Here is a 26,119-nt window from a genome sequence, read left to right as displayed (position 1 = left end):
ATGAAGAACTCCCAGCGTTTTTCTTCTTTTTCTCTCCCCCCACCACAGGGGAACACCTCCATGGATATTGTATTTGAGGCTGGAGATGACCAGCAACTGTGTTCCTGGATGTCTGAAATTAAAGAGTGCCTCCATCGAGGGTAAGCTATTGCCCCACTATTCTCTGTGCCAGGGCTGTGCGATGCAGTTCTCCAGGTGTTTTTCCTTGCTAGGGTGTTTTGTTTTGTTTTCTTCAAAAAAGAGGATTTCTAGTCCTCATGGCGGGAAGATAAACTTGAATGTGTACAGCAATTCCTTTTGGAACATCTGAAGCAAGGGAGGCATTGGGCTGCCTTGATTAGCAGATGCAGAATGAATTAGACAAGATTCTCTTTTAAAATGCAGACTAAGATGGTTACAGGATCCACCTTTTCCTGGTGCAGATTTTCTTTCTCTCTTATTGTGCGGTGCAGATCCAGGTTCACATGCTCAGAGTCTCTTGCGTTGACTTTTGTTTCATGTATTGCAGACCGTAATCCAGGCCCTAAAAAATGGTTCCTGGGCTGGTCCTTGGTTGGTACAAATCGAGCTCTGGACAGAAGGGATTGGAAGACAGGGAAGTGCGTAGGAATCTCCCCCCCCCCCAAGTTTTCTCAGCACCTCATGAGGATTAGAAACCTGCTTCTTTAAATAAACAAAAGCCTGTCTTGAAATTTCCAACATTCAGCCTGATTGGTTGCCCATGAATTCTAGAGTTATGATGGAGAAAAAAAATTCTCTATCCACTTTCCCCGTGCCAGGCATAATTTTATAAACTTCTGTACCGTCTCCTGTTACTCACCTTTAGTCCCAAACACGGCAGGCTTTCCTTATGGGGGATTTGTACTATCCTCTTATCATTTTTATTGCCCTTTTAAAATCTTTTTCCAATGCCACATTATCCATTACTGAGTATTTCCTGTACTCTATAGCCAAGACCAGGCATAGGCAACCTTGGCTCTCCACATGTTTTGTAACTACAACTCCCATGATCCCTAGCTAACAGGGCCAGCGGTCAGGGATCATGGGAGTTGTAGTTCCAAAACATCTGGAGAGCCAAGGTTGCCTATGCCTGGCCTAGACTGACCTAGGGGTGAAAAAGCCCAGAGGAAGGATGGCTTCTGTGATGAAAATAGCCATACCTGAAAGAAAATGGTGGAGGACTATGTGTTTCTTGTGTGCAACGATGCAGGAAAGCTGAAGAATGAGATATCGGTTGAGGAATTCAATCTTTATTTCTAAAACTTTTCTTTTTAAAGTTTCTCAGCCTTATGCCTCCAAATATTGGCTTTGAAGTGTGTGACTGACAAGTACTAAAATTTCTAAAGCTGGGAGAAGGTGCCGAATGAGATTGCCAGTGACGGGGTAGTTTACAATATAAAAATGCAAAAATACGTACCATCGTAACAAACAGATACAATATAGCACAGTTTAAAAGGCCACAGATTGTTAATTCAGTAAAAAGGCCTGATAGAATACACTTGGACTGCAGAATCCATGTCCCTTTCTGCACCTTGTCTTCTGCTTGGCTTGGGAAACTTGTTTTAAGCCCTGGAGTCCATAGGAAGCAAGGCACACAGCCTCTCTTGCGATGCCGTGTATCTGGGGGTTTAAAGTCCTTCCCAAGTCAGAGTGTGGGATGGCCGGGTGGGTGCAAGCCCAGTGTCTCTCTCTCTTACAACTCTTGGGCCAACTATCACCCAGTCTCAAATTTACCATTCTTGGGCAAGGTGATTGAGCAAGTGGTTGCTGAACAACTCCAAGCATGCCTGGAGGATGTGGACCATTTGGATCCCTTCCAATCGGGATTCAGGCCTCATCATGGGACTGAAACTGCCTTGGTCGCACTGGTTGATGATCTCTGGCAGGCTAGGGACAAAGGTGAGAGCTGTTTCCTAGTTCTGCTGGATCTCTCAGCGGCCTTTGATACAATCGACCATAACATCCTTCTGGACCGTCTAGAGGGGTTGGGAGCTGGGGGGGACTGTCATACAGTGGTTCCGCTCCTTCCTCCCGGGCTGTGTTCAGAAAGTGGTGGTGGGGGATGAGAGTTCAGACCCCTGGGCTCTCACTTGTGGGGTGCCTCAGGGTTCAGTCCTCTCCCCCATGCTTTTTAACATCTATATGAAGCCGCTGGGAGAGATCATCAGGGGGTTTGGGCTGGGTGTGCATCAGTAGGCGGATGACACCCAACTCTATCTCTCTTTTAAATCAGAACCAATGAAGGCGGTGAAGGTCCTGTGTGAGTGCCTGGAGGCAGTTGGAGGATGGATGGCGGCTAACAGATTGAGGTTGAATCCTGACAAGACAGAAGTACTGTTTTGGGGGGACAGGGGGCGGGCGGGGGCGGGGGACTCCCTGGTCCTGAATGGGATAACTGTGCCCTTGAAGGACCAGGTGTGCACCCTGGGTGTCATTTTGGACTCACAGCTGTCCATGGATGCACAGGTTAATTCTGTGTCCAGGGTGGCTGTTTACCAGCTCCATCTGGTACGCAGGTTGAGACCCTACCTGCCCGCAGACTGTCTCACCAGAGTGGTGCATGCTCTAGTTATCTCCCGCTTGGACTACTGCAATGCGCTCTACGTGGGGCTACCTTGAAGGTGACCCGGAAACTGCAATTAATCCAAAATACGGCAGCTAGACTGGTGACTGGGAGCGGCCGCCGAGACCACATAACACTGGTCCTAATTCAAAGTGTTGGTGCTGACCTTTAAAGCCCTAAACTGCCTCGGTCCTATATACCTGAAGGAGCGTCTCCACCCCCATTGTTCAGCCCGGACACTGAGATCCAGCGCCGAGGGCCTTCTGGCGGTTCCCTCACTGCGAGAAGCAAAGCTACAGGGAACCAGGCAGAGGGCCTTCTCGGTAGTGGCGCCCGCCCTGTGGAACGCCCTCCCATTGGAGGTCAACGAGATAAACAACTACCTGACATTTAGAAAACACCTAAAGGCAGCCCTGTTTAGGGAAGTTTTTAATCTGTGATATTGTAATGTATTTTGGTATTTGTTGGAAGCCGCACAGAGTGGCGGGGGGGAACCCAGCCAGATGGGCGGGGTATAAATAATAAAATTGGGAAATTGATAAACTAGCGCCCCCCCCCCCGGCGGACTAAGTTTCTCATGCCAGTCTTTCAAAGGTGTCTCACTTTCTCTTGGGGCTTCCTCTTACTGAAATCTGCTAGGGGCAAGAAGTGGTATTGTGATTTGCAGAGAGCCACACTGTGATTCCTTTCATTCACACACACACACCCTCCACCAAATTTCAGGCTCCTTTCTGAGCTTCTTGTAGCAGCAGCGGTGGGTGGCAACTGAACTGCCTGTGTCCAAAACCTAAGAGCATTACTATCCCAACCTACTTGCTTCTCTCCAAGGTTCCGTGCCCCCTTTTTGGAGAATAAAATGGCTACCTTAACACTGGGTGTTTGGTCAGGGGTAGCATAAATGTGCCAGGAAATCAGGTCCAAAACTTGTCACCAGTGCCAGGTTGCTTGGTAAGTGGGGTGTGGGATGGGTAAGACAACCTGGGTGACATCTGAGCATGTAATCTGTGTGTGCCCAAATAGTTGTGCTGCACAAATCTCTTTCCCACAAACACCTGTTCATGCACGAGGAATCTTGGACATGTGTTCAGTGCAACGTGTGAATAAGCCTGTAATGCCAATAGTTCTCTTCCTCCTGCAAAGGTTAATTTTCAAGGCAGGAGTTCCCAAATTCTGGTCTGGGGACCCCCGTGGCCCACAAGCTGCACAGTGTGTTTGAAGAATGGTGGGAGCAGCACATGAAATTGTCATGTTGATTTTTAGTTGCATTTTTATTGCTGCTTCTATTTCTTGTCTTGCATTTTGTTATTTGTCACAGTATTTTCCATTGCGTTCTATGGAATTAAAATGGGAATGCAATAAAATACAAAGTAATAAATAACAGGAGTGTCACAGTGGCCGGAGTGGACTACTTCAGAGTAACGACGCTACGCAGCTCTGCATTTTATTCTTTTATTGGTGCTGCGTATTTACAGTGCTCAAGTCATTGCTATTTACACGGAGCGATGTTGTCAGTCGGTTTCAGAACCTCCTAATGGCTTTTGGCGCGTCTTTCTCCAACACAAAAGCTTTGGCAGACCCATCCTCTTGCCCCTCCTCTTCCTGCGTAATTCTGGAGTTGGGGGGATGGGTCTTCCCCCCTTACTTGCCCCTTCCTGTCCCACCTGGGACCCTGGCTCCTCTACCTTGCCTGAGCCTCGGACACGACTTCCTGCTTCCCCACTGGAATCGGAACTCTCCCTGCTTTCCCCTTTGCTCGGGGACGGGCTTGAACTCAGGAGGGGAGGGACTTCGCGATATCCCCTGTCCCTCACATCCACCCCCCTCCCAAGCTCTCCTTCACCCCTCCCCAGGCCCCCCCCATGTGTCGGTGACGACTGGAAGCCTAAAAACTCGGTGCTCTCCGAGCCCGTTGGTGTGAACACCTCCCCCCAGTCCTGCGAGCCCCCCCCTTCCGCCTGGGAGGACGGGAATCCCAAAAAGTCCGTGGCGTCAGAGCTGGTGGGGGTAAAAATGTTTTGCCAATCTGCTCCTTCCTCTGACTGGGTGGATCTTGGCGACACCCATACCTCATCCTCTGGTTCCTCAAACTCCGCTTCCCAGCGCCATGGTGAGCTGTTCTCCCGTGCCTCCTCCTCCTCCCCCTCCCTTTCCATGTGCCAGGGCTTGGGTCTGTGGGGAAAGAGGGCGTGAAATTCTTCCACCAAGAATTCCTCCTGTATCTGAGTGGCGGGAACCCATTCATTCTGGGACGGTGGAGCATCCTCCCATGCCATGAGGTACTCCAGGCCCCCCACCCCCCACCTTGAATCCAGGATGGCCGTGGCCTCATTGAGTTGCTCCCTGCTTTCCCTCTCCCCCCCTCCCTCGGGGGTTTGTTCGCTGTCTCTGAGCCTGCTGCTTTCCCTGTACGGCGACAGCAGCGATCTATGAAACACTGGATGCACCCTCATGTCCTCTGGCAGTGCCAGCCTGTATGCCACCGGGTTGACCTGTTGCGTGACCGTGAAGGGGCCCAGCCATTTGGGTGCCAGCTTTTTGCACCTCCCTCTGGTGGGAAGGCCCTCCGAGGACAACCACACCTTGTCCCCCACCCTGATGACCTCCCCTTGTCGCCTGTGGCGATCTGCCCCCTTTTTGTACGCTTCCTTGGCCCTCTCCAAGTGTTCTCTGAGCTGCTGGTGCACCGTCTCCAGTTCCTCTGCCCAATCCTCAGCCTGTGGGCCCTCCTCCTCCTCCTCCCTCTCCCTCTCTGGGAAAGATCTGAGGTCGCGCCCGTAATTGGCCTTAAAGGGCGACACCCCTGTGGAGACGTGCACTGCATTGTTGTAGGCAAATTCTGCTAGTGGCAAGCGATCCACCCAGTCCGTTTGCCGCTGGCTGACGTAGCATCTCAGGTACTGCTGCAGAATGGCGTTGACCCTCTCCGCTTGTCCGTTGGTCTGCGGGTGTCTAGCCGTCGACAAGCTGACCTCCACCTGCAGGAGGTTCATGAGCCGCCGCCAGAACCTGGAAACAAATTGGCGGCCACGATCCGAAATAACCCTTAAAGGTAATCCATGCAGTCTGAAAATGTGATCAACAAACAGTTTGGCTGTCTCTTCTGCCGAGACTGCCCTGGCACACGGTATAAAGTGACACATTTTGGACATGAGGTCCACCACCACCAACACTGCAGTCTTACCCCTGGACGAAGGCAGATCTGTGATGAAGTCCATGGACACCACTTCCCACGGCCTGTGTGGTGTGGCTAAGGGCTCCAGCAACCCTGGTGGCGCTGCTCTGACCACCTTCGCCCGCTGGCAGGTGGTACAGCCCCTTACATAGTCTCGAACATCTTCCCTCACCCCTGGCCACCAGAAGTGTCTCATGACTAGGTGAGTGGTCTTGTCCCTTCCAAAATGCCCCGCTGTAGGGTTGTCGTGCATCTGCTTGAGGACCGTACGTCGAAGCTGGGTGGTGGGTAGGTACAGCGCACCCTTGTAGAAAAGCAGCCCTCTGCGTTCTGCAAAGTCTTTTGCCTGCTCCCTCCCCCCTCTCAGTTCTCTGAAGATGCGGTTGGCAAATTCATCCGCTGCCGTCAGTGCTGTGAGTTCTGCCTCGCTCACCACTGCTGCTCCGCAGGACCATGCCGACGGGGGGAAAATGTGCCTTGGGGCTGGTGGCGCCTCCTCCTCCATGTACTCTGGCTTGCGGGAGAGGGCATCCGCCCTGACATTCTGCTCTCCTGGGATGTAGTGTATGGAGAAGTTGAAGTTCGAGAAGAACTCCGCCCACCGTATCTGCCGCTGGTTGAGCACCCTGGCAGTTCTCCAGAACTCCAGGTTCTTGTGGTCTGTGCACACCTGGATGGGGTGCTTGGCGCCCACCAGGAAGTGTCTCCAGTGCTGGAACGCCGCGTGGATCGCAAGAAGTTCCCGATCAAAAACTGTGTAGTTTCGCTCGGGCTGGGTCAACTTCCTGGAGAAGAAGGCACAGGGTCTCCACTCTCTGTTGGCGTCCAGTTGCAACAAAATGGCGCCCACAGCCTTATCAGAAGCATCTGTTTCAATGCGTAGGGGCGCGTCCTGAACCACGTGGAACAGGTTCTGGTCTGAGGCGAACACCCTCTTGAGGCTTTCGAACGCTGCTTGCGCCTCTGGTGTCCACCTGAACTTCTGCTTGCCTCTCAGGCAGTCAGTGATGGGAGCCGTAACTCGAGAGAAGTTCTTGATGAACTTCCTGTAGAAGTTGGCAAAGCCTAGTAGGCGTTGGGCATCTTTGCGCGTCCTGGGGCTGTGCCAGTCCAGGATGGTCTGCACCTTGTCCTTGTCCATTGCCAGCCCCTTGTCTGACAGCTTGTAGCCCAGGAAGTCCACCTCCTTGGTGTGAAACTTGCACTTCTCCAGCTTCACATACAGGTGGTTCTCCTTCAGGCGCTGTAACACCTCCCTGACGTCCTTCACGTGCTGCACTGGGTCGTTGGAGTAAATAAGGATGTCATCCAGAAAGACCAAGCATTTCCTGAAGAGTAGGGACCCCAGGACGTGGTGCATGAAGGCCTGGAAGCATGCTGAGCCCCCTTGCAACCCGAAGGGCATCACCAGATATTCAAAAGAGCCCAGAGGCGTGAACATCGTGGTTTTCCACTCATCGCCTTCCCGGATCCTGATCAAGTTGTACGCCCCCCTCAGGTCTAGCTTGGTGAAAATCTTGCCTCTGCGTGCCGCTGTCAGGAGATCATCCACTCTGGGCATGGGGAAAGCCACTGGCTCTGTCACCGAATTCAGCCGTCTAAAATCCACCACAAGACGGCGCTGTTGCGTGTCTTTCTTGTCCACCCAGAAGACCGGGCTGCCCCCTGCTGCCTTGCTTTCTCTGATGAACCCCCGCTTGAGGTTCTTGTCGATAAAAGCGCGCAGATCCTCCAGTTCCTGGTCTGACATGGCGTACAGCTTGGCTGGGGGTATAGTTGCCCCAGGCACCAGGTTGATCTGGCAGTCAAAAGGCCTGTGTGGGGGCAGGTGGTCGGACTCCGCTTCACTGAAGACCTCCTGCAGGTCCCAGTATGGTTTGGGTATCGCCTCACCCCCTTTGACGTGCATGGTGGCCACCGTGGCTATCGGAGGCCCCTCCCCTGGTTGGTGCTGCATGCAATGTTCCAGGCAAAAGTCCGATCCAAAAGTGATGCATCTCTGATGCCAACTTATGGAGGGGTCGTGGCGCGCCAGCCAGCTCATGCCCAAAACGATTGGGGGGTCTGAGATGGTGGTGACGTTGAATGCCAGTGTCTCTGAGTGCCTTCCAACCGTCATTCTCATGGGGGGGGTTTGATGAGTGATGGCCCCTCCCAGCAGCTCTCTGCCGTCAATGGTTGCCACGTGCAGAGGAAAATCCAGCTGCAGAAGCTGGATCTGGTGCTCTTCTGCAAAGTTTCTCGAGAAGAAGTTGGCTGAGGCACCACTGTCAATTAGGGCGAGGACCGTCAATGGATAGCCATTTGGGAGCGTGAGCGTCACTTCTAGAACCACTCCTGCTCTGGGAGGGGTGGGCTGGCTCTGCTCCTCTCTGTGCGGGTGGGTGGGCTGGGGCTGTTGTCTGCTGACTGTGCCTGGCTGCCGCCCCTTGTCTCCTGCAGCCAGGCTTTCCCGTTTCCCTGCTGTGGTGCTGCGTCAGTGGGGGAGGGCACAACCGTTCCCGCCTTTCCTTGCCACTCCCTGCGATGTGGGCAGTCTCTGACGAGATGCTGGGGGGAGTTGCAGAGAAAGCAATTCCCACCCCTTCCCTCCTTGCGTCTTGGCGCCGCTGGGGTTTGAAAAGCCCGCGCGCGCGCGCTATCAATCTGCATGGGTTCCTGGTCCTGACTGGCCCCAGGCGTGGCTTGAAAGGGTTGTTGAGGGAGTGGCTTCTCCTGCGACCGTGGGAACCAAGCCCGCTTTGCGCGCGTTGCTTGCTTGTCGCTCCATCTGGATTCCTGCCTCACCCCCACCGCCAGAGCCGCTTTGCTCAGTTGATCCATATTACTGGGCTTTGGACCTCTCGAGAGCTCATCCTTCACCTCCTCATGCAACCCCAAGTAAAACGCCGCTTGCATTGGGGCAGACTCCAGATCCCACCCCAATCTGTGCACCAGCATGGTGAATTTCGCCCAATACGCGCGAACTGTCATATTTCCTTGGCGTAAATTATGAAGTTCCTCCTTAGTCTGGTCCATATGACTATCGGACGAATACATCGTTTTCAAACCTTCTAGAAATAGTTTGACATTCTTCATGCAAGGATTCCTTGTTGCAATTAACGGTCTTAGCCACTCCCTGGCCGCCCCTGTAAGGTGCTCCACAATAAACGCTACTCTGTGCTCATCATCAGGGAACTCATCGTGGTGCAGCTCAAGAGCATACACAATCTCAGTCTCAAAGCCCTGAAACTCCTTCGGGTCTCCATTGAACTTGCTTACTAGGGTCCCGGCTCTCCTTCCTGGCAGCACTTGGACTTGGGGTGCCCCTCCCGCCTTGTTTTTCTCTGCATCCAGCTTGTTTTGGAGGTCTACCGCCACCGCCCTTAAATGCTGCTCTTTTTCCTGGAGCTCTCTCACCTGTTCCGCAAGTTGTAGCCGGTCGTCCTGGACCTTCTTAGTCTCCTCTTTAGCTGCCTTCAATTCTCCCTGCGCCTGCAGCGACAGCTGTTGCAGTTCTAGCTGGGCTTGCTCAGCGATCTGCCGCCACTTCTCCGCCTCTGACACGCTCATCCCGGCAACTCCAAAGTAGCCCAAAAATGATTAGGAGGTTGCTGTCACAGTGGCCGGAGTGGACTACTTCAGAGTAACGACGCTACGCAGCTCTGCATTTTATTCTTTTATTGGTGCTGCGTATTTACAGTGCTCAAGTCATTGCTATTTACACGGAGCGATGTTGTCAGTCGGTTTCAGAACCTCCTAATGGCTTTTGGCGCGTCTTTCTCCAACACAAAAGCTTTGGCAGACCCATCCTCTTGCCCCTCCTCTTCCTGCGTAATTCTGGAGTTGGGGGGATGGGTCTTCCCCCCTTACTTGCCCCTTCCTGTCCCACCTGGGACCCTGGCTCCTCTACCTTGCCTGAGCCTCGGACACGACTTCCTGCTTCCCCACTGGAATCGGAACTCTCCCTGCTTTCCCCTTTGCTCGGGGACGGGCTTGAACTCAGGAGGGGAGGGACTTCGCGATATCCCCTGTCCCTCACAAGGAGCAATAACGATAGCAATAATAATCCTACGTCGTCTACAACACCATATTATGATTGCTATGACAAGCAGACAAATTGTTAGGTGGTCAGCAATTTTCAAGTGATCTGTATAGGAAGTTTTGTAACAAACTCCAGGTGTTGGTTGGGAGGGTTAAGGCTACTTTTGGAGGCAGGTCGTTGGCAGGGGGGGGGAGAACCCTGTGAATGGCCCCTGCCTTGGACTCAGGAGAAGGCTTAGCGTTGCAGTCCCAACCCCTCCTCAAGTCTGTGGCTAGCCCCTTGGCATGCCCATTGCATCCTTTGCAGAGTCAGTAGGGCCACTAAATCTGGCCTCTTTGCACCTCAGGCCTGACAGGAGCACCAAGTCTGAGGCCGTGTGTTGATGGCTTTTGCGACATAGCTTCATTTGCCTGGGTGTTCCATGTATTCCATAAAAAACTATAATAAAAGTATTATGATTCGACAGTAGTTAAGGATGCATGTGACCTCGCCTGTGGAACCTCATACTGCAAAACGCATTTCCATTCCAACCCTTCTGACCCAGTGCCAATGTGCTTTCCTTCATCTTATAGGCTTGCCTTCAAAGGCATTCAAAGAAGTCTCTTTCCTTTAAAGTATAGTGCCAGCAGACTCACCACTGCCTTGTGCCGAGAGAAAACAATATGGCTTTCCCCCCTGGAATTTAAAGTTTCCCAGTCCTCACCCCCATCAGGGAGCTCTTTCTTTTTCTGCTTTGCCTTATCTTTTGTTGCTGGCCTTGGGCGCAGGGACCTTTGTCTGTCCTGTTAGTGGCTCACAATCAGAAACATTCCCTCCTCTTTCAGGTCAGAAGGCGCCGACGTTGAGCTGATCTCAGACTCTCACTCAGAGGCTGTGACCGCAAGCCCCACAAACAGCAGCACGGACTCCCTGAACCAAGGTATTTGGGGCTCATCTGTGGTGGGGTCTGGGGTTGGAGGAGGGGGGCTCCCCTCCTATTCCTTTCAAGAAAAATTACGGTACCAAGAAACATCTGGTTGAGCAATTCAGGCTACTGGACTCTGGGGAACCATCACTCGAGTCAGCAGAAGGGAGTTCCCCGATACTAACAAAGCTGTCTATTTTTTTGTTTTGTGTTGCTAATTCTCTGGCTCTGCAAACTGTGTAAGCACTTGTGTGGGGTGCAACACACTTTTACCATAGCTGCCTTGAGCTTTTTTTTGGGCGGGGGGGGGGGGGAGATAAATTGGTTTAAAATGACAGCTGAGTCCTTCCCTCTCCCCTAGGGGCAATGCTACCTGGCCTCCCAGACCAGAATGACCAGAAGACCGACCACTACTTGACATCCTTCCCCTGGTTCCACGGCCCCATTTCTCGAGTCAAAGCCGCTCAGCTCGTCCAGCACCAGGGCCTTGACGGACATGGGGTTTTCCTCATCCGACAGAGTGAAACCCGCAGGGGAGATTACGTCCTCACGTTCAACTTCCAAGGAAGAGCAAAGGTACAGCACCTCTTCCTGAGGGGACTCCCTCTGCCACCAGTCAGTACGTTAGCAGGCAGGCTTTCATGGCCCCAAACTGTTGAAATCCCACTTGTACTTCATATCTAAATAGCTTTTTTTTAAAATGTCCGGGAGACTTGCGATAAGGCAACCACATTCTGGGAGGATGTATTCAAAGGAATTAGATAACTGGACCGAAATATTCAAAGGCACAGAGTTGGCTTTACTTAATCTTTACCCAGGGGGCAATATAAATCTGAATTTTAAGCCTCTTTATTGGCCAGCTTCTGGAAATTCTTAGAGGATGGGGCACTGACCACATGGTCGAGATGTCTGGCATTTAGTGTTGATGGAAAACTTAATCACTAAACAAAAAATAGCAAGAGGAATTAAATGAAATGACAATCTTTTGGTGGATTGGTATACTTTTATTATGTTCAGTGCAAGAGAATGCAATTAAAAGAGAGAGAGAGAAATGCTTTGAACTACAATTCTCATGGCCATGCTGACTGGTGCTCATGGGATTTGTAGTCCAAGACAGTGGTCCTCAACCTTGGGCCTCCAGATGTTTTGAGACTACAATTCCCATCATCCCTGACCACTGGTCCTGCTAGCTAGGGATCATGGGAGTTGTAGGCCAAAAACATCTGGAGGCCCAAGGTTGAGGACCACTGGTCCAAGACACCAGGTTGGGGAAGGTTAGGCAGCGGGGTTTCCCCCTGCCTCAGGTGATGGGATTTGCACACGCTGGCAACTTGCCGCCCTTCTGATCCTTGCCGAAACCTTTACATGACCTGTACGGAATTGCCTGCTGTCGCTGACATGCGTCTTCCTGCTTCCTTTACCTTGGCAGCACCTCCGGCTCTCCCTGACCGAGAGGGGCCAGTGTCGTGTCCAGCACCTGCACTTTGCCTCCATTTTGGACATGCTGCACCACTTCCAGCGCTTCCCCATCCCCCTGGAGTGCGGAACGGCCTGCAATGTGCAGCTGTCCAGCTATGTTGTGGTCCTTCCACATGCACAAGGTAGGAGGCAGCTATAGCTGCCATTTAGCCTCTTCTGTGCTTTGGGTCTTTTCCAACCACACTCAGCTTTAAGCAGGAAATAAGGAGTGGAGGACAGACAGATGCAGAGACAGCTGGGGACTGAACTGAGGAACTTTCCTCTCTTCATCATGCTAAGGCTGCGATCACTGAACACTTACAGTTTGTTAAGATTTCTACACCGTCCTCTGTTTCCTGCCAACATCTACCAAGGTGAAAGTGCTGTTTTCTAGAATTCCTGCTGGAACAGCTTCAGCAGGCCTTGGAGAATTCTAAGGCTCTGTCCTTCTAGAATGAGGCTTTGGATACCAGCGCTTGTGGTTTCCTTCCACTGTAATTTGGTGGGGGGGAATCCCTTGCCATATCCTCCGCTCTCTTCCCCTTTCGATCACTCAGCTGGAAGGTGGAAGCCTCTGCCTGCTGAACTGAGCTGAAGAAGTGTGTGTGTTGTATAAAAACAACCCAAATCACATCACCGACGTATGATGCTTCTGCTTACGTGCAAAGCAGGAATGTGTGTTGCTTAGGGGTGACATAGCCCATTCCGGCTTTACTGATACAGGAATCGGAAACAGAAAAGAACGAGGAAGGAAGCTCTTAGCACCACCAAGGAACACCTATAGTTGCAGACAAGGATGACCTCACAGCAATCAGGAGCAGTAGTGTAAAGTTAGATAGTTCTTGGTTTCCTTTCTAGTCATGCCAGCAATGACTACTGTAGGTACATGCAGTGGGCAGGCAGGGCTAGTAACTTTCAGAGTCTTGTCGAGAAGGGAGCAGAGTGCCTCACCTGCTATTTGGCTGCTGCCCTCGCAGCTGTGGAGACATTGCAGCTTATCATTGTACCTATCACCACTATGGAATGTCATATTTGGTGTTCTGTGAAGTAAACACAAGATTCTAGTCCTTACAGCTAACTGTACTTTTTTAAGAGTAGGTGGGTCGTGCCTTCTCAAATATCAGAAATGACTTGACACTGCCTTACGTTTTCAATGGCTGAGGAGGACGTGATCAGGTGCCCGTATTGGAAACTTACCCTAGCAAGACTGTAAAAAAATATATATATTAAAAAAATGCATATAGTTCTATAAACATCTGCCAAGCCACATCTTACTCGCCTTTTTAGTTTAGAGAAAAGGCATTAAGAGGCGACATGATAGAAGTGATACAATTAATAGTTTCAGCACTAGAACTTACGAACAGCCAGTGAAGCTGTATGTTGGAAGATTCATGACAAGGAAAAGGAAGGACTTTGTCATACAGCATAAACCAGGCATCCCCAAACTTCGGCCCTCCAGATGTTTTGGACTACAATTCCCATCATCCCTGACCACTGGTCCTGTTAGCTAGGGATCATGGGAGTTGTAGGCCAAAACATCTGGAGGGCTGCAGTTTGGGGATGCCTGGCATAAACTATGGCACTCTTTCCCACGGGAGGCAGTGATGGCCACCAACTTGGATGCTTTTAAAAGAGGGCTGGACCATTTCATGGAGGGCTGTCAATGGCTCTTTGCCATGATGGCTATGCTCTGCCTCCACAGTTGGTGACAGTAAAGCCACAGGAAGGGAGAGGGCTCGGGTGCTTGGGTCCTGCTTGTGGGCTGAGGCATCTGGTTAGCCACTGTAAAACCAAAATGCTGGACTAGATGGGCCATTGGCCAGATCAGGCTCTTGTGATGCTCTTATTTGTTTGCATAATCTCTACAGAGTGCAGAATTTGGCTTGCCTGTTTAGCATGCGGTTCATGCCACCCCGTCTGTGGAACGTCATAATCCCTTAGGATATTGTCAGCATATTTTTAGGATATCCAGTATAACTTCCCCTCATTTCTCTTCCTCACAATGCAGGCTCCAGCAACACAGTCCCACTCTCCCCCTCCGTCCACCGCTGCCACCCGGAATTCAGCCTTGTCCAGCTGACCCCGTCCAGCTGCCCGCGGATCCACCTGGCCAACAACCTCCGACGCAGCTCCTCGGTGGAGCAGATATTCCACCTGGTGCCCCCTCCAGAAGAGCTGGCCAGTGCCCTGTGGCCCAGCAGCCACCTGACCAGACCACCCACCACCCCTGCAACTCACCAGTGGGACAATGATTACGAGATGGACTCACAAGGCAGGTCCCACCTGCGGGCGGTTAACAACCAGTATACATCCCTCTGACACAGTGGGATGGGGCAACAGCCTGCTTTTGCACAAGACTGGATAAATGTTTCGGAAAGCCACGGAAAAGACTGATTCCTTTTGGCTGAAGGCTCATGCTGGGGCAGGGCAGCTGGGTACACTTGCCCCAAGCCTTGGAGGGCTAAGATGGCAGTGGGGGGCGGTGTACCAGGGACTGGCTGCTTTTTTGTTTGAGTTTATGACTCTATTCTAACAAGACTCTGCCCCAGGCCTCAGAAAAGCTCTGCACATGCCTGCTTGGCTGTGTTGGTTTGTAAGATAGATAACTCACTCCATTATGGATGTGACCCTTGGATTTGGCTTATTAAATGGCCTCTCTGTTAAGTTTTTTCACTCAATCCTCTCATCGGTTTTGCACATGGCTCTTCCTTTGCTTTAGGCTCCTAGTTTATTTTTGTTGCTACCGGTACATACAATATTTTTTGGTCTCTGTAAGGATGTTCCTCCACTTGAGGAAAAGGGGAAATGTGTGGAAAGAAGAAGAAACCCAGGTCCAACTAGACTCAAGCAATTGATCTGCTTTGCTCTTTCCATCACCCGCCTCTTATTTTGTCGCTGAATGAAGGCACTTGAGCTCTCTTAGCTGAGCTAATTTCTTGGCTCCCTTGGGAACTAAGGAAATCTGTGTTTTGTTTTGTTTTTAAATTAAGCTCCTTCCAAGTAGGGCAATACAAACAGAACCAGGTGGTTATTGGAAGTGCAGGCAAGAGGAACAACCATGGCAGAAGGCCATCACCACTAGCCCTGTGCACAATTTTTGGCCTTAAATATCTAAACCAGGCATCCCCAAACTTCGGCCCTCCAGATGTTTTGGACTACAATTCCCATCTTCCCCGACTACTGGTCCTGTTAGCTAGGGATCATGGGAGTTGTAGGCCAAAACATCTGGAGGGCCGCAGTTTGGGGATGCCTGATCTAAACACTCTGATCCCTCAAGCTCTATGCAGGCCTAACGATGCAAATGCACCACAAGTAAGACAGATTCAACTGTTGTGGCTTCCCAGCAAGGAGCACAAGGTGTTCCTGTCTTGAACAGGCAGAGGAAGATCACACTTGTGGAGTAGATGAAAGTCCCTTTTAACAATCGCATCACTGTCCCTCATCTAGCCTAACATTGTGTACTCCAGATTGGCCTAGCCTCTTCAGAGCCTCACCCATACCTGTGGTCCTTTAACTGGCTAATAGCAGAGATTGAGCCTTAGGACTCGCGCATGCATGCTACAACTGGGCTATGCCTCCCCACCTTAAACTAGAAGTTCCATCATTGTTGGCAACACAGATCTCCTTTCAACATCAGCTAGAGACACAGCAAGGGAAGGGTCAGGGAATAGCGTACAATTAATGGGTTGGATGCTCAAAAGCAAGTCAAAAGGAATTGAACTTACTAAAAAGCAGCTGGTCAGCTCGACTGGTCTGCTTGGTTCGGTATTATCTCATTGGACCAGCTCTTCCAAAGACTCAAGCAGAGAGGTTTTCCCTGTTACAACATGGGACATTCCATCACTGAGCTATGAAATTATACGTTTTGAGGTTAAGATGACCTAGCCTCAAACAGCTGCTTCCTTCCAACCATTCCAGTGGGAAAAGGGATCATCTTGCCTCTCTTCCTTGCCCCATAGGGCTACTCCGGCCCCAAAACTGATTGCTTAGCACCCCTAGTTCAAGCCCAACCGTGGAGCACAGAATTACTCAAATCAGCCAACAGCTTCTGATCCATTGCCAAATCTGACTTCTTTGTGAACACCACACCAACCTTGTGAGGGTTACAAGGATTTTTTTCCCTCTAAAAAAAAATCCACAACAGCTGCCTTTAAGCAGTTTCAAAAATGCTATAAATGCTTTTGAGAGTAACTTTATCAGCATAATTCTTAAAGGAAGTCTAAGAACCTTAGTGAGGTTAAGACACACATTTATCATGCATTAACTATAGGAGCACAATGAAAACCACACAGCACTGAATTTGCTCTTTTCCAGCATCCTCAAAGCCACAAACGCCAGAGTAGGGAGGAACCTCTCCAAAAAGCAGAAAGCCTGGTCTAACAGCATATTAGCATCAATGGGATCTGCTCTTGATATAGAATGGAAATAGCTTAAAAATGTACCCCAAACCAGCAGAGAGCAGGGAGTTTTTTAAAAAATATATATGGGAGAGGCCGTTACCATCTTTCCCCTGCCCTGCTGTGTGTGCAAAATCTAACAATTATTCTTTTTGGCAGAGGTGGTGTTCTGATTTTGGGGGGCAGGGGGAGGATAGCATGTATCAGAAAACAAACATGGGTAATGGCAAACCATATACAGTATAGTCAAGTTAACAACAGTGTCCACAGTGTAGCAAATTGTTATTCAAAACGATGGCTGTGTATCCAAAGATACTAGAGGTTTGTTGTTGGTTTTTAGAAATGCTTTCCCCCCCCTTTGAGCTGTTGCTCACACAAGCTAACCTCATACAGATTTAAGCATGGGACCCATGTGCCCGCTGGACAGTAAAAGGGCCTATGATTAGCTAGCATTTAATCACGCTAATGTCTTGTGCCAGTTGTCCTTCAAGATGCGCCACACAAAAGGAGATGGACAGCAGGATGGCAAAGCCCCACAAGACGCTGGAATGACCTTTGCTGAAAGATTGTTCAAAGCAGAAGTCCAAAAACATCTGAAGGACCACAGGTTGCTCCCCGCTCCCCCCCAGTTTCAGCCCGTTCTTGAGTTCTTCTAAGGAACTTGCTCTGATCTTTCCTACCTAGTAAACCTAAATGCTCCAAACCACATAACCAGTAATAAGAGCAGTAGCGAGGTCCCTGCCTAGATATTAAGTGCCTTTTTTCTATCACCAGCAGTGCTCATGCAAATAAAATTCTTTCTCCATCCCCTGACCATCACCATCAGAGATCCTGTTTGCTTGCTCAGAACATCAATCAGGGCTCAAAGCCTTCTGGGACATTACAATTTCTGATACAAGTGCAGGTGCTCATTGAGGGCAGGGTTTTCAGAGGCTGGGGGCAAACCTGGATTCAGGCTCAAAATTGCCCTGCAGGTAGCATTTTCCAAAGGGGCTCAACATGCAATGTAAAATTAGTTTACCTGGGTCCAGCTGCATCCTCACATTTGTGCCAGTCGTCCTTCAAGATGCGCCACACAAAAGGAGATGGACACCAGGATGGCAAAGCCCCAATGCTGAATAGCATCCGGCCATGAACAGTTTACTTGACGCCATCTCTGTGAGCTGTAGGTATAAGCTTCCCGCACTGTGGTTTCCAAATTTTAAAATCTTAACAGATTAGTTTCTATCACAGCAGCAAATGAATGAGCTCCACAGCTTGCTATTTTTTTAAAAAAAACAACAACCACCAAATAGGCATTTAAAGAAAAAAACTGAGTGTTCTTGTTAAGTTCTCCACCTTTCTACTCTTGTATAGTATAATTTTTCTATATATTGTTTCTGTATGTACTGTACATGTAACTTATTCTTTAATACAGCTAAAAATACATACAGATCTGCCCCTGCAGTAAAATAAAAACTTTTTAGAAATTTTCAGTGGTTGGTTCCATGGTCATTTCTTTTTCCCTCAACCCACCGCCTCTCTATGGAGCCATCCTTACAGAATCTTATTTTTAAATCACCTGATAAGATATTGAAAATGGGGGTAGCCAACGTGATGCCCACCAGATAACAGGATCAACCGTGTGGGCTGCTGCAAATTGGGAGCCCATCAGTTTTTGAAGGGCACCACCTTGCTTTCTCCTGCTTTCAAGCTGAAATGCCACACTTCTTGGAATGGGAAAGAACTGCCTGGAGGACGCAAGTCTTACATCCTGTGAGCACAGCACATAAGGAAGTGTTTCCATTAATCACACACACCTCCCACTGCAGGCATTCCTGAGCCCAAATTACGTTGTGGTGATGAGTCACTAGCTCAGGAAGCTGTTGGTGGAAGAGTGCACCATGAGCCTTTCTTAAGCTATGAGCCCAAGCAGCCGTGAAGCTTCCATGCCAGAGGTATGTACCCTCTGATATATGTGGGGTCTGGGGGACTGTTGGATTCAGCCCCTGGGCTCCTGGTTACCGCTGGACAGAGTATGGTAAAAGAGTTGGGTCTGCAGGCTAATTCAGCCAGTCTTCTCTTGGAGCAAAAATAACCCACAGACCCAGCAGGTACCAACTCCTAAGTGAAAGTAAGTTTATATCGGTGTGAGAGAAATTTTTCAGCCTGAGGGGCGCATTCCATTCTGGGCAACCTTCCAAGGTCCACATGGGTGGGTGAAGCAAAGCATGCAAATTTCCCCATTTGCAGACTATGCTCCTTTCCATACACACTCAATATCCTTCCTCCAGACAAGCAAGAGGCATCATCAGAGTTCAAGGGTACATTCCAGGCAGTCCAAAACACATGGGGGGGGGGGTGAAGCAGGGCCAGTGAGGGGTGTGGCCTGTGGAGAGTCCCAAGGACCAGGTCTGGAGGGCCACATTTGGCCGCCATGCCTAAGGATCCCTGCTTCTGGTTAAGACTGAAAATCGGCATTGGCTCAACTACTTCCAATGCAGCCTTCCCCAACCTGGTGCCCCTCCAGATGTTGGGGACACAATTCCCATTTGACTCTAACCATGCTGGCTAGGGAATGAGTCCAAAACATTCAGAGGGCACTAAGTTGGGGAAGGCTTAATGCTTGGCCCAACCACCACATTTATACAGAAGCCACCTCTAGACACATGTTTTTCAGTTTTTCCTCTTTTGCACCCCTGTCCAAAGGCCTCTCTGCCAATCTTACACACCAGTGAACTGCTAAACCGGAAAATAAGTAAAGAAAACAAGGTGAACCATACAGATTCCAGAAGAAAAAGGTCAGTTTTTAAAACTTTTTTTATTTTTAATTTTTTTTAAAGTTTTTATTTTATATTATCTACAAAGTAAAAGTTTCCTCTTAACTTAAAAGTTACACCGCTGCCTTGCGGTGGCGGCTTTCCCCCATCATCAAACATGATTTTATAAATAATAAATTCATATCTGCTTGACGATTAGAACTTGCTTTTTTTTTCAAACCTCTTTCAAGTTTAGTTAGAAGTAAAAGGTATTGATTTTGTTTTTATGTTCATTTAATTTCTTTTTTTTTAGTGAGAATAGCAGCAAGAATCACTCTCGTTACGTCTTTCTCTAGCTGATGAATTTGTGGCTTTGAAGGGTTGCTTTGAAAAATAAATAGTTTTTTTTTCCAGTTTTATCTGCAAGCGGAAATGGGGCAGGGATTTTTTTGTTTTCCTTTTTTGACACAACACATGGAATTATGGAATCGTCCCACAAGGGCTCTACATGCCTTTTGTTTCAGTCTGAATTTCTCCCACTGCAAAGTGAACTGTTAGCATTCCTATTGGATGGTGTGTTTTTTTCCTCTTAGAAACAAAAATAAAGTGAAATACTAGATTTTGTTTTGATTTCTGTTTTTTGTTTCTGTGCTTCCAAGTTGGTAGAAGCAGGAGAAGGAAGGTATTTGGCCTAAAAAAAAACCAAAAGAAAGAAACAAAAGAGGGATCCAGCCTCACAGTTACTCCAGGTCAGCTTTACAACTGCTGTTGATGGTGGGTTTGTACTGGAAGACAGAGAGAGAGAGAAGAATGAGTTAAGATGAGACATGAGATAAAGACCCCAAATTCTACCAAGGGCATTTTAAAAAGCGGCTTGGCTACTACAAGAGATGTCTCTCTCAAATAAACACTCCCATGCCCTTTATCCGCCTGCAACACATATTCTTGCTCACTGGGCCAGGGTGGCAGGAGTGGGGAAGAGGAACGGAAAACACGACACGTGGGAAACCAGGTGGCGCCTGCTTTTTAAAAATGTGGCGTGAGCACAGCGAAGGCTTTCTTTGTAATAAGCCAGAGCATGAGCATGAATGGGTTTTGGAGCATGACGGCTGGTCTGCCAAGGGCCAAGTGTAGGCAGCGACACCAAGGCTGCCATTTAAGGTGCTGGGAGACGAAAGGCCAAGAGGTGGGAGGACTCACAACACAACTGGGTGTACCTATGAAGCAGGGGTAGGGAACCTGTGGTCCTCCAGAGGCCCCTTGAACTACAAGTCCCCTGGCCCCTCATTCCTGGCTCCCTGGCTGGGACTGATAGAGTCCAATGACACCTGGAGGTCACAGGTTCCTCAATCTGAAATAAATACTGCTCCTGAAGGGAGTAAAGATTCAGTTTTTTGGGGGGGGGCATTTTAAGAGCATTTGTTGTGCGTCAATGGCAGCCCTCCCCTAGACCGAGCTTGGCTAATCCTGTGTGCACTGCAGTTCTGTGCAAGGGAACCCACCCAAACTCCCCCTCTCTGCGCTCCCAAGCCCAGCCTCGACATCACATGACCTTCATCTTCTCTCCCTTATCCCTCCTCCTGGGACCTGTGGCGGCTCCTGTACACACTCCGCTCACCTGAAGGGTGCGTCATGTAGGGAAAGTGTGTCGCTTGTGAAACTGGAATGTGCTGTAGTGCACTTTGCGCAATGGCGGCTTGGGCCCCACCGGGTGGTGGCTGGGTTGTCATGAGCATCATTGGAGCATGGGCAGTTGGGTGATTAGGAGCCATTCCCGACTGCACATGGGCCTGAAATAAAGAGCAAGGTCACAAAAGGGAGGGGGTCCCACAGCCAGCACCACGGGAATCCCAGAGATGGCACTAAAGCGGGTCTGTTTCAGCAGGGGAGGGGGGGAGGCCGGGACCCCACCAAACTCAGGCTATAGTTGCAAGGCTCCCCTCTCAGAGGAATACAACAGCCTTACCGCTAGAAACAGCACAGAATATGTTGTTAAGTAGCCAGTTGGAGGGAGGGAGGCAGCACTTGGCTTGCCATTCACAGCTGGGGACACATTTGGGGGGCAGAGCGCAAAATCTAAGGGTACAGTTGAGGTAGGCTTCAGACTTCTCTGCAAAGGACCTTTTTCAGTGTTCAGGCCTCAGACCCAAAAGCTCGCTGACTTACCACCAATTCCATAGGAAGGCTCTCTCTCGTAACTTCCTCAGGAAGGACACCACCCACTGTGGCGCTTCCATAACAGGGGGCCAAGGACCCACACCACCCTTCAACCATCATGCCCAACCTTTCCCCGGCGCCACTGTCTACCCCTCTAGCACAAAAGATGCAAAATGTCATGCTCTGTTCTGCCTGCCTTCCAGAGGGAAGTTCTCAGGTGACCATTTCTGCCATGGGCAACCCTGAGAAATCCATAGTTCAGGGATCCTGTAGTGCTTGCGAGCACCTCCTGCTGGACAGAGATTACTCTGTGTGCATAAATACTCATCAGGCATTCTGAACAGCTCTTTGGTGCACAAGGGTGCATGGCCTTCCCCGGATCAAAGCAGCCTGGGATTATAAACCCATGTTAATGAGAAATATCCCCCCCCCCAAGTCTTCTCCTCCCTGGAACAGAGAGCACTCTTTGGACCTCAGACTACATCAAGAATCTTTCTTACCTGGGGGACATGGGCCATGTGCGGTTGGTTGGTGTAGGCGGGCTGGACGTGGGAAGGATGAATGGCAAAGACCGTCTGTTGAGCTGCAGGGTAGCTGCTCTGAGGAGACTGTGTGCTTGAGCCTGGGGTCATGGAAGGAGGAGTTGGCGCAAGACCAGTGTGGTAGATGGCTGACTGCTGCTGGGCGTTTGTCAAGTGGAGGGCCTGGGCGGCCTGGTGCTGATGGTGCTGAAGAAATCATAAGCATAGCAATGGCTTGGCAATATTTACACGCAAACAGTGCTATTTTTCAGGAAAAAGAGGTGCCGGAACTCACCATGAACGGCTCCCTTGTTCTCTTATAATGGCAATGGCGCCCACTTGAGAAGTGCCGGAACTGAGCTCCGGTGAGTTCCGGCTGAAAAAAAGCATTGCCCTCAAAAACGCTTGTTCTGCTCTCAGGCTATGCTCGGAATGCAAAATACAGTGCTTTGCCAGGGTTCCTTCCACCTCATGGCAAGTTGGCAACAGCAAGGAAACCTGGCTAGAAAGAGGCAAATTTCCCAGCAGCAAAAAAGTTGCATAATCCAACGTGTTTGACATCCATGTTCAGATTCAGCATTATGGGCTGAGAAACCTCAGGTGTATGCCTCACCCTTCACAATCCACCAGGGCAGCTCAGAGGTTCTGCTGTGGATTCAAGGAAATATCCAGAGGCTGGGCTCTCTTTGGTGCTGCTAAAGTTATGGAAGAACATCCTGACTGAAGCCTGCTAAGCATTATCACTCTTCTGTTCTCGATGTTCCAAGCTGCTAGTTCTTTTTGTGTTAAATAAACTAAAAGCAGATCATCATTTTTATGCTGTAATGGGTATTTTTCAGTGGCCAGGAGGCTCATGTACTTTATGAATTTATAAACAATGGTTTATTCTCTCAATTCCACTGAAAGGCCAGCTCCGTCAGACTTCGTCAACCTGATAGCAGCTATTCCAGCAGGCTGCCTCAGGGGGTGAGATGGGAGGCAGAGCTCCTTTCAGTAACTCTAGTGAAAGGACAGCTCCATCTTGTGCTTCCTGCTCCTGAACAGTTTCCACTCCTGCAGATCACATTGGGCCTCTTCCCTCCGTCACTTTTTTGCTTTTGTGTTGTGTGTTTTAGACTGCAAGCCTGTGAGCAAGAACTTTTCCTTTAAAGGACTGTATGTAAGCTGTGCCAGGGGCCTTTTTTTTTTAATGAAGAGCAGGGTACAAATACTCTTGGATAAAGAAAGAACATTTGTATTTTACTCATAAATACAAGTGCCGTGGGACCTTTTAAGAAATAGGTGTTTAAGAAGTGTAACTATCTGCCTAAACTTTCTGATTTGCATTAAGCTTGCACCCATCAGTGTGGCTAATCCCAGTCGCTAGCTTTTTTTCCAGTGGAAAATAGTAGCCTCCAGTGTGCAATGAACTAGTGATATGGTTCTTACCATGACAGCATGCTGGCCAGAGTAGTCAGCTCTGGTTGCAGACTCCAGGCAATGAATGCAGGGTCTCAAAGGCAACTGGCCCAAGCAATGGCAGAGCAGGAACCTGCTTCTCTGTTGCCACACAGGTGGCCAGTCGTAGCGCTTACCTGCACTGGGCTGGGAGCTGGGTGGTTTCCCCCATGTTGACTCTGCTGCTGCCCTGTGGGCGTGGCAGAAGGCTGTGGGTGCGGCGGGTGCGGATGCAGGGTGGCGCTGGGATGGGCATACTGCTGAGCAAGGGAACCAGTGGAAACTAGGAAGAAAAGGGGGGAAAGGAAATTGAGAATGGATGCCAAGCTGAGTCATCACATAGGACTCCCCCAACTCTGGGCGTCTCCCTTTTAAATAGCTGCTTTTCTTCCCTTCATTTAAAAACAATACAAATGCCAGCCACCTGGGACTTGCCCTCGACTCAACATCACTTTTTTTCCCTTGCTACTGCCACAGCCTACAGAGCACATTCTTTAAAACCTACATAGTTGTGGGGAAAAGTTTGAGGGTGCGTGAGGACTATGTAGAAGTGAAGTGTCAGGCTCAGTGAGAGTTGAGAGGCCTTTCTGTCCTCTCCTGCTGAAAACGGCCATTTGGCTCCAGGCTTCCTCTAACCTTAAGCTCTTGTCGCAAAAGTCAAATTTATTTGGGTCGGGGTGAGAAAGCACACACAAAAACACACACACAAATACACACCAGGCTCCAGTCACAGAACTGTGTTTCATACTGCATGCAGCATTTGGGTTCCCTAGCATACAAGTTTGGCCATGGACCAGGGAGGGGGGACCTGTGGGGCCCTCCAGATGTTGCAAGACTCAACTCCCATCAGGCCCAGCCAGCATGGCTAGTAGCCAGCAACATCTGGATGGCCACAGGTTCCCCATCCTTGCCTTAAAACTCTTCATTTCCTCTTCAAATCCACAGAGAAGAAATGGGACTTGCTGGTGATCTCTTTTCAGTCCAATATAGATAATCTTGCTGGCAGGAACTGGGGAAACTAGCTCAGGGCAGTCACATTTAGAGCTCAGAGAAGCATGTCCAAAATTTACTGTAGACAAGACGGGGACCCAGAACCTCCACCCAAGTTTTAAAATTTGCCTTTACAACTCCCATATCAGATGCAAAATGAAGATACATCCAGTGTGAATACCACCTGCCTTTCACAGGATAGATAAGCTACATAATTAGTTCCCTTGCCCCCTGCCATAAATAGGAACAGCAGGCTAAGATGGCTCTTAGTTCTTTGCAAACTGCAACATGTCAGCAAGAGGAAGAAGGAAACGCAAGCAGGAGCAAATGTTTTGGGATAAGGGAAGGATAATGTGTAGAAGTTGCAAGTTGCAACTGTAATCCTAAAAGGGAGAGGGGCAGTGGATAGTCAAGGCAGTAGGAAATGAATAAATGCAGGGAGGGGATGGAAAGGCCAACCAAATCAAACACCCACTTAGGATGAAGTTGGGAAGAGTCAGTGCTTTAAGTGCGAAAACTGCCTGAAGGTAAACATAACCACAATTAGAGGGCAAAAGAGACCTTCATTTGAATTAGAGGAAGCAAATGTAAACAGATGTTACAGACAGACAGCGGGCTCCATTTTGCAAAGGAAGATCTATTAAAGGAAATTGACTTGTTGAAAGAGTTTCAGTGCACCAAACCACTGTGGTTGCATTACAGCCCTCCCACCAAATGGAACAGGTTAGCAGCAGATTCCTGGGACAACTCCATACCCAAAAGACACAGAGCTCCTGCTTTCTGCTGTGCAATAAAGAGAGGTGCCCTCCTTCTCCAGCTGACAGCTCTGGCTGTGTAGGTCATTCCATCACAATGGACCTTTTGCGTTCACTCAGATACATAAAAGGGAATCAGCACTTTCGATTAAAAGATCCAGGGGTCTTTGTAACCACAACTGTGCTGCAAAATCCAACACTGAATTTCATTCAGCTCAACCTTAGGCTTTTTCAAAGTGTTCTAGCTCTTGTGGTTAAAGCAAACTTTCAGCATTCTGTCTGCAAGGGTTCATAGATGGGTTAGGCCTTCCAGGGGTCACAATTTCAATTCTTTGGGGAATGTCTTGCCCTGTAAATTCCAATCTTGCCCTTTCAGATTTCTTCTCCCACCCCCTAAAATCTGAATCTTCCTTTTCCAAACCTCTGACCAACCAATTCTGTACCCTTTATTGTGGATCACTGCAAAGTAGACAAACCTTCCTTCACAGGCCAGAAGACCATGTTGGTTCAAGGAAATGTAAGAAGTAAACACGTCAACCAAGTCTCTACACAACTGGACTTATTTTTACTCTTTTCACCTAGTGCTGGCTGTCATCTTACCTTCTCCGTTACGATAATCTTCCTCAGACAGTTTCATCCTGCATCTTTATATGTCCCATGAGTCCATTGGTTTCTCAGTGACAGAAAAGCTTTTCCTAATTCTGAGTAGGTTTGGTGCAAAGACATCTGTTCAACAAGCCTATTCTCCAACAGATTCTTTCAAAGTTGTTTACTGTGCAAATCAAAGTTAGTACAAAAACCCCAACTCACTGGCAAAGTAGAAAGAAGGACCTGTCTCCTTGCTGTAGGGTATTTTGGGACATGCTGAATTTGGGAAATAGAAAGGGAAATTAGCCGTGTGCCACAAGATGAGAGCACCACTTCCAGCCTTCTGGAAAGGTTAAGTCAATCATTGTTTTCATGCACAAACCAATTTGCAATTTAAAAAAAAAGTTAGAGAGAT

The 26,119-nt window shown here is 49.3% G+C and overlaps 2 protein-coding genes across 10 annotated transcripts in view; one reads left to right on the top strand and one right to left on the bottom strand.

Moving 5' to 3' along the window:
- SH2B3 (SH2B adaptor protein 3) overlaps window positions 1-19,181 on the top strand; it is a 79,937-nt gene extending 60,756 nt beyond the window's left edge. For all 3 annotated transcript variants that reach the window (XM_035120445.2, XM_035120443.2, XM_035120444.2), the window contains exons 4-8: window positions 49-140; window positions 10,584-10,678; window positions 11,025-11,239; window positions 12,093-12,264; window positions 14,130-19,181. In XM_035120445.2, coding sequence (XP_034976336.1) covers window positions 49-140; window positions 10,584-10,678; window positions 11,025-11,239; window positions 12,093-12,264; window positions 14,130-14,440 — 885 coding nt within the window. In that variant the 3' untranslated portion in view covers window positions 14,441-19,181. The remainder of the gene's footprint in view (window positions 1-48; window positions 141-10,583; window positions 10,679-11,024; window positions 11,240-12,092; window positions 12,265-14,129) is intronic.
- Window positions 19,182-19,299: 118 nt separating this feature from the next.
- ATXN2 (ataxin 2) overlaps window positions 19,300-26,119 on the bottom strand; it is a 58,005-nt gene continuing 51,185 nt past the window's right edge. For 5 of the 7 annotated variants that reach the window (XM_060276342.1, XM_060276344.1, XM_060276343.1 and 2 more), the window contains 5 exons: window positions 25,927-25,980; window positions 23,509-23,654; window positions 21,914-22,141; window positions 20,875-21,046; window positions 19,300-20,041 (listed from right to left, as the gene is read on the bottom strand). In XM_060276342.1, the coding sequence (XP_060132325.1) occupies window positions 20,013-20,041; window positions 20,875-21,046; window positions 21,914-22,141; window positions 23,509-23,654; window positions 25,927-25,980 (629 nt within the window). In that variant the 3' untranslated portion in view covers window positions 19,300-20,012. The remainder of the gene's footprint in view (window positions 20,042-20,874; window positions 21,047-21,913; window positions 22,142-23,508; window positions 23,655-25,926; window positions 25,981-26,119) is intronic. The other 2 variants (XM_060276346.1, XM_060276347.1) reach the window with 1 other exon arrangement.

This window comes from Zootoca vivipara, chromosome 6 (genome assembly GCF_963506605.1).
Source record: "Zootoca vivipara chromosome 6, rZooViv1.1, whole genome shotgun sequence".
NCBI lineage: Eukaryota > Metazoa > Chordata > Lepidosauria > Squamata > Lacertidae > Zootoca > Zootoca vivipara.
This window is presented reverse-complemented; position numbering and strand designations above follow the sequence as displayed.